General features: G+C 35.6%; 1 protein-coding gene across 1 annotated transcript in view; it reads right to left on the bottom strand.

Moving 5' to 3' along the window:
• LOC116129666 (myb-related protein 308-like) overlaps window positions 1-532 on the bottom strand; it is an 11,779-nt gene extending 11,247 nt beyond the window's left edge. The window contains exons 1-2 of the mRNA XM_031415389.1: window positions 279-532; window positions 33-191 (exon numbers count right to left, since the gene is read on the bottom strand). Of these exons, the coding sequence (XP_031271249.1) occupies window positions 33-191; window positions 279-411 (292 nt within the window). The 5' untranslated portion in view covers window positions 412-532. The remainder of the gene's footprint in view (window positions 1-32; window positions 192-278) is intronic.
• Window positions 533-8,525: the final 7,993 nt, after the last annotated feature.

The raw sequence follows: 8,525 nt of genomic DNA, 5'->3' as shown, positions 1-8,525 counted from the left end.
CCAGTAGTTTTTAATCTCATTGTCAGTACGACCTGGTAGTCTTTTAGCAATGAGAGACCAACGATTGCCAAGAAGAGAATGAAGCCTGATGATAAGGTCCTCCTCATCAGATGAAATGTTCCCTCGTTTGATATCCGGTCGCAGATAATTCACCCATCTTAGCCTGCAACTCTTCCCACATCGAAGTAGCCCTACAAATTAAACAATTATCAAATAAGTAGTGGAATTATATCTGCTTACTATCAGCGAATTGATGTAACAGTAGAGTTTAGTCTTACCGGCCTTTTTCGGCAAATTTCTCCAATGGCCTTCACCATTTGCCCGAATATAATTAGTTAGCACACTATCTTCTTTCGGACTCCATGGACCTGTACGCAAACCAACCTTAGAGCAACACGGTGCTCTTCCCATTTTTATTTCTCAGCTATTAGATAAGCTAAGAGAATTGTATTGAGCTCTAACGACTACAGCAGTTTCGCACGTAAGATTATGAACAGTTACTTGATGTACGTAAGATTATTGCTTCGTTGAATTGAACTTCAGACAGGGTTTGAACTATTTGCCGAAGGTGGTAAGTAGTGATATGCTTGCTCAACAGCCCTTCACCATCTGCCTTTCTCACTGACTCTGAAATTGCTCCGTACTTTTGTTTAGCTAGGAACATGCCTAGCTATGATATGAAACTTAATTAAATTCAGTTTTTTTTTTTTTTAAATAATGTATAAGAAGAATTTGTAAAAAAAAAAAAAGTGTAAAATCACCAGAATATGAAAAGTTAGGTATGTCTAATAAAAGATTTTTTTTTTTTTTTTTTGGTAAAAGGTAATTTATAAAGAATGAAAAGATTTGAATAATATTAAGAGGAATGCTACAGTTACCGAATAATGCGTACCGAATTTATGCACCGAATGACATGACATTATCCTGATTTCTTAGAAAAGAAATTCATAATTAATGGATGGTCAAGATGACATCACGTCATTCAGTGCATAAATTTGATACGCATTCGATGATAACTGTATTATTTTCCTAATATTAAATGTAATAATTTCTTGTACAAAATCTTTTTTACAAACTGATATGATACAGAGTGAATGAATAAATTTGTATACTAAATCAAGTTAATAAATATTAACTAATATAGATGGATGATGTGAAATAAAATATTTGAATCTTTAACTACAGAGGTAAATAGTAATGCTTGCTCAACAATCATTCACCATCAGCCGTACTCTCAGAAAGTGGTCCTTACTTTTCACCCTCTTAGTCCCATTTTCTTCCTAAGATGATCGTGATTATGGGTGGAAAAAACCAGTTAACTGAACTGGTTTATCCTATATTTAAACCCAATCGGATTCCGGTTTAGATAAAAAACCAAACCAAATCAGTTTTTTACTTAAACCGGTTTGTAATCGAACCGAAAATTTGGTTTGATTAACTAGTTAACCGTTTTTTTAAAATGGCTTGGATGAGTCGGCCCAATTCAATAAAACCTTCCAATTTGGCCAAATTTATTATAGCTTGTCACTCACCCACTCCAAATGGTCTTTGATCAAACCAATAAAAGGGAGACCATAGTTTCTTAGGATTTTTTGGATTGGAGGTTCAGTGGCAAGTTGAAATGTTGAAACCAAAGACCAATAAAAGGGAGACCATAGTTCCCTATGATTTTTTCGGACCGAAGGTTAAGTGGTAGGTTGAGATGGTGAAATCGTGGTTGATGATACTTATGCAGATGGCTTATGATTTTGATGATGAAGTTTTATTTGGAGTATGGAACACTGAACTGAAGTTGCAGATAAGGAAAAGATAGAAATGGTGGATGCGTTTTGCAGGGAGAGGGAGAGGGAGGGAGAGTGAGAAGAATTTAATAAACGAGAAAGTTTAAAAATAAAGAGAGCGTATTTAATAAAAGTTAAAAGATGAATATTGAAGAGAGAGAGAGAGAGAGGCATTATAAAAGAGAAAATGAAGAAAGAGAGAAAGGCATTTTATAAGAGAAAAAAGTGGAGAAATCGAGAAAGAGAGAGTGGTATAATATCGAGAAAGAGAGAAGGATTTAATGAAGGGAATTTTTTTTTTTTTTTTAAATTGGTTTAACAATCCGGGTTAACCGGTTTATGTTTTAAAAAAAATCGAAACTAAACTGAATATTTAATTTATCTATCATTGTAAACCGAAGCCAAATCGAACTCCTAAAAAAATCTAATTTTCAATCCGAATTCGATTCAATTTTTCAGTTCAACTCGGTTTTCGATTTTTTATTTTATTTTTTCACCTCTAATCTTGATGTTAAAAGATGAACCTAATTTTGGTTTTTTCAAGATGGTGGTCCTGCATCGACGTGTTAAATCACAGTCCACACCAGCTTTTAACTCTTAAATGTCAGCCACAAATGATGTTGTACTAGATTGGTCATCACTGGTATCCCTGTACGGTACTTGAGCACATTTATTTGATGAATAAATCAGGATGCATGCGAAGGAAAAATGAAAGAATACTACACATTCATTATTTTTATATAATATTATGTGGTAAGATATGATTAAGTGAAAGTTTAATTTTAATTTTAAATTAGTTAATCATATTTTATTACATAATATTATATGAGAAATATTATATGAAAATGATGTATGTGTAATATTACTCAAAATCAATATCATAGATGTTAGTCACATTGTTAAAAAAGTTTATTCTCTTCTTAAAATTTCTAGTTTTAAATCTTGAGATTATCTATCACAATAATATTGTAATTTACTTAATCTTTGTAGAATATTTAATAGATCCTGAAAATTAGTTGAGGTACACACAAACTACCAAACACATCCTTACGGAAGAAAAAAAAAAAAACAGTACACCTTGTTTTTCTTGCAAGTTAGTGATCCAAGATCAACATGATTTTATCTTAATGTTATATCAATGTCAGCTTCAGAAATTAAACAACAAAAAGAGGGGACTCTCCATTATATATATATATATATATATAAAACATTCATGACAAACAATTTAAGATCAATTTTTCTAAAGGAGCCATCAATTATTAAACGTCCTATAAATATGATAAGATGGCTAATTTCTTTGATTTAATTTCCTAATGCTACTTTATTTTAGTCTTTGTTCACGTTCAAATGAGTATTATTGTAATTATATTTTACACATTTCTTACTGTGCTGCACGCATCTTTGTGCAATAATGTGGTATACATTATTATACAGTAACACAAATAATAAACAAAACATTATTTATATAATTAATATCAGAAAATTGTTCAATAATTAGCCTGAAATGACTGTGGAATATTATTAATAGTAACCGTAAGAATATTTAATCAACAGAAAAATGATCTTTATTTTTTTATTTTTTTATTTTGCTTTGATTATGGCCCTCTTGTATGAACTTCCTAAATATAAATTTGAGAGCGAATTAACAATGGAGAAAAAAAAGGTCTTTAATCCAAAAAATAATTTGTTAGCATAGGATTTTACAGCATCGTTATTCATTGATTGAGTGCTTATTTGGTATACTGCAACTTTCTTCAAATTGCCTTTTTTGTCTTCTCAATTCTGACATAGTATCAGAGCTTCTCTCTCAATTCTAACACATCCATCTTAACCTGCACTCTTCCCATAACAAAGTACCCCTTTCACACGTAAAAACCAAATATAGAAATTAGACAATTATGAAATAAGCAGTGGAATAAGGGCCGGCCCAAGGGGTAGGCAGGTGAGGCACCTGCCTAGGCCCCCAAAAAAAAGCTCTAAAAAGGGTCCAAAATTATTTTAAATAGATTTACAAAAATACTATTGGGCCTAAAAAATTTTATAATTTTTTATCCAAACCGGTCCAAAGGGCCTCAAAAAAGCCAAAAAGCCCCAAATTCATTATAATTTATTTTACATAAATTTACAAAAAAACCATGTTTCATAGTTTCCATGCACACCCCGAAATTAACTAAACGAATTATTTAAATGTCTAAAATTTCAAAACACCTATTCAATCCCTAAAATGATGAAAACATTGCATCTCCACCCCTCTACACCACCATAGTGTCGCTATCGGCGTTAAAGTGATGATTCCAGTCAATTTTCTCACCAAAATCGATCGGATTCATCACTTAATCATTTTCAAAATGTTTTCCCAAACTTGATAACCCCCAATTTGGTCGATTTTTGCAGATTTTTGCAACCCATTTTCATTCTTCACTGCGTGCGACAGCCATTTTCGGCACGTATTTCTATCCTTGACCTTCCCTGACACCACCATCTTCATCCCCTCAGCCCTCAGCCCTCTCCCCAAAACCCCTCACTTACCTGACCCTGGTAGCCCGCCATCCACCTCTCACCCTCATAAGAAAGATTAGGTAATTTGGCTATATTATCAATTGAAAAAGATTTGGTTTCTAAACTTGAATATAAAATTTTAATTAGTGATTTTGCATCTCAAAAAAAAAAAAAATTGAAATAATTTTTTAATATATGCTTATTTTATTAAAAGGGCCCCAAAGTAACTTTTGTTTAGAGTCACAAATGTTCTTGAGACGGCCCTGAGTGAAATGATATCTGTTTATGAAAACAAATTTCAGTAATATACAATTATGAAATAAACAAGTAGTATTTACTTCATTAATTAAACTAATCTTCAAAATGGGCAGTAATACNGCTCTATTGTATGAACTTGCTAAATATACATTTGAGAGCAAATTAACGATGGAGAAAAAAAAAGTCTTTAATCCCAGAAAATAATTTGTCAGTGTAGGATTTCACAACATCGTTATTCACTGATTGAGTGCTTATTTGGTATACTCCAACTTTCTTCAAATTGCCTTTCTTGCCTTCTCAGTTCTGACATAGTATCAGAGCTCTTCTCTCAATTCTAACACATCCATCTTAACCTGCAACTCTTCCCATAACGAAGTACCCCTTTCACACGTAAAAACCAAATATAGCAATTAGACAATTATGAAATAAGCAGTGGAATGATATCTGTTTATGAAAACAAATTTCAGTAATATACAATTATGAAAGAAACTAGTATTTATTTCATTAATTAAACTAATCTTCAAAATGGGCAGTAATAATAATGCTTGATTATATTCAAAAACACATTTTCATGAGATATATAGTATCCATTTTCAAAAACACGTTTAGGATTATATTCGAAAACTATTTTCAAAAACATTTCTAACACAGTTCTACAAAACACATTTTCATGAGATATATTGTATCCATTGTTTTTAATATTCATGTATAAAGCTAATCTAGACCCTCAAAACACAAATTATTAGGGATCTTAATTATGATGATGGGTAACTAATTTCTTTGACTTAACTAAAAAGCTACGAATCTGGGTGACTAAGAAGGAAACTAAATTAGATGACCAATCAACCAGACCATATTGTTGGAAGACCAAACAATATACATATATGTAATAGATTGTCAGGTTGTATTGCAGAGCACTAAAAGCGGGACTATATAAAGTCTTCCTAAACATGCATGTTAATATTTCTCGAATTTATAATTATAATTATCCCTTTGCAGAAGCTTTATCATGTAAATTACCCACACTAGATTTTTTTTTTTTTTTTTTTTATGACCCCAGGTGTCTGGAGTAACTTACGCGCACCTCTACTAATCTCTCGGGATCCTAAAACTACCGACCGGATAAGAGTTATAATGGTTACTTCAATTAACAACCAATGAGAGACTCGAACTCAATATCTCTTTAGTAATACACCCAAAAGTTATCATCGAACCACTCGATCACCCAGAGTACATTATAATTTAAAACATTACAAAGTTATTGATTGTAATAAGTAATAACTAAATCTGCGAGGAAATTGTAAGCATGTGTTCATCTACCTACACAACAAGTTATCAAATTAAAACTGCAAACCTTGAGTAATGTAATTAGACCTGCAAATTGCGGGGAAAGAGGGCAATTATTTGGAGAGAGGGTAGAGAGAATCTAAGCAGTGGATCACATGAATTGAGACATAAGACATTTTTTTTTCTATTGTATTGTGTATTATAATTAGTTTGTCCGGTTCTAAAGTCTGAATAAAGTTGAAAAGAAAAAGAGGTGGAGTTAAAATAGCATAGCTCTAGTATTATTTAATATTTATCATACCATAAAGTCAGAAAACGAGGAAAGTAGGTATGTGACAGTAGCTTCACTTTATTTTAATTGATATGATATAAGTCCGACGAACAATTCATATGCCTTCTCTTTGATCATCAACAGGAATTAGTCACACAGAAAAAGGAGAATCTGATTGGACATTCTCCTCAAATTCCAGAAGCTGCTGATACTCCTCTATGATTTTGTCTAGCATGTTACCTTCAATGGGTGCAAAGTCTAGGAATGAAATATCTCTCTCTAACATCAATACTATTGTTATGCCTAAAAAGTCAGGATTAACGTGGACTCTCATTAGCAAGAGCTAATCAAAATTTAGGGAGTATTTGTACTGTCTAAACGTTGCCATGTCGCGCAATGACGGAAGAGGTATGGTTCTCGTCAGTGCAGCAGGTGAATGCCAGGCTTGCGAGTGGTTAGGAATCATCCACATTTCCAAGCCCTATGCAATTTAAGGATATTTCTCGTGCAAACAACCAATGAGTAGTTGGACTGTAGGCTTATGATTATTACCTTGAATCCTCCCGCTATAAATAAAGGGCTCCTCTCTAATTTACAGGATTGACTTATCTTTAATCTTAAACAACATACTCTCTCTCTCTCTCTCTCAGCTCACTACATGCGACCTGACTGTAACCACCTATTAATACAATTACAGTGGACATAGGAATCGCTTTTGAGCATCCAAACCACTTTAAAAACTGTCTCTTATTTAGTCTCTTGCTACATATTTTCATATCACATGTAACTTCTAAGCCTGCTTAGCATTTTGCACGTGTGAGTCGTTGGTGTCGAAATCAAGCATCAACAGTTTGGCGTTAGAAAGAGGGTCTGATTTAGTATCTACTCTTCATCAAAAACTTCTAACTAATCGGTCCTACCCATCAGCAAATGGCTCGCGGTTTCGAAACTGAGCGAACCGACCTTGACAATGAGGAAATCCCCTAGGTACAAGATGACACTTCTCCTGAAGTGCCGCCAGTCCAACAGAGTATCATGGCAGATATTCATTCAAGCTCACAGCTCGACCTAGCCATGATGAGTTATCTAAAGAGGTTCAATAATACTCTCCAAATGTTTAGCCAAAGTCTGGACCGTTTGGCTCAGTTCATGCCACCAAAGTCCAATGAAGTGGTGCCACCACCAAAGACGCCTACAGGTCATGCAAAAGAGTGGAAAAGGGCAAAAGCCCGTACCGCACGCATTGTAGTGCGCAAACGTAAGGGAAAGCAAGCAGCGAGCAGCAAACCGAAGGGCTCCAAGGGACCAGCGAACACGTTCGTGCAACGGGTAAATACCATGGCATTGCGACTCAGCGACATGTTGCAGCATGAGCCGTCCCATGCCATGTTGCATGGGCACTCCCACAAAAGTGAAAGGCAGGGAGATTCCCAATATCGTCGAAATGATGACCTCGACGGTCATCATGCGGGAAACCCCCGTCGTCCATGGGTCAGTTTGGACCACCACAGAGATCAGGAAAACTCCCTGAGCCATTCAATGCCTTCACACGGCCCTAGCTAGTGTGTGTCAAGGTTTGCCAGAGCTTCTGGCCGAGTTGAGGAAGAGCCCGATTTGCGGTCTTTCCTCAACCACAATCGTGAGGGTCAAACCCACGTTGGGAAGTGATCCACATGCAGCTCCACTAACTCAGATTGAGGAACTACAGCGAGCTTTGGATTAGCTTAAGGCTCAGCAGAATGAGCATGGGAAGGTCGTAGACATACAGGCATTCGATGGGAATTCATATCCGCAGGATCACCTTTACGAGTTCAACAATCTCATGGAACTCCACCAAGTCTCCGACTTGGCCAAATGTCGCTACTTAGTAGCAACCCTAACCACCCATGCCAAGCGCTGGTTCAGGTTGCTTCCTGCGGGATCAATCAACTCATGACATCAAATGAGCTCATCATTCCTGAGACACTTCTAGGCAAACAGGAAGTTCTCGTGGCCGTTGAGCAACTTGAGCAACATACGACAAGAGAGTGATGAATCCCTCCAGTCTTACATAAACAGATTCCACAGGGAACTCCACAAGGTGGCTCATACTCCTAAGGAATCCGTTCGGACTCTCATCATCGTGGGGGTTTGCCCGCAAATTGACTTGTGGAGGAAACTACAATCTAAAGACGATGTTTCCCTCACTTGCTTCTATAACCTCACTGAGAAATATCTTCGAATTGAAAATTTTGTGGCCACTCTCAATCGCCATGCCCCCGGTCCCTTGACTAGTGCTCCCGACCAGCGGGAGAATAGTAGAAGGATTGATCGCAGATGGGCTGATGACAATCAGTGGAAAGGAAAGAATCAACGATTTGAGCCCAAAAAATCTTATGCCCTAGTTGCTCGTCGTGATCGCGAAAAAAATGAATACACTCCTTTGAATG

This window comes from Pistacia vera, unplaced genomic scaffold, assembly GCF_008641045.1.
Source record: "Pistacia vera cultivar Batoury unplaced genomic scaffold, PisVer_v2 Contig106, whole genome shotgun sequence".
Taxonomy (NCBI): domain Eukaryota; kingdom Viridiplantae; phylum Streptophyta; class Magnoliopsida; order Sapindales; family Anacardiaceae; genus Pistacia; species Pistacia vera.
This window is presented reverse-complemented; position numbering and strand designations above follow the sequence as displayed.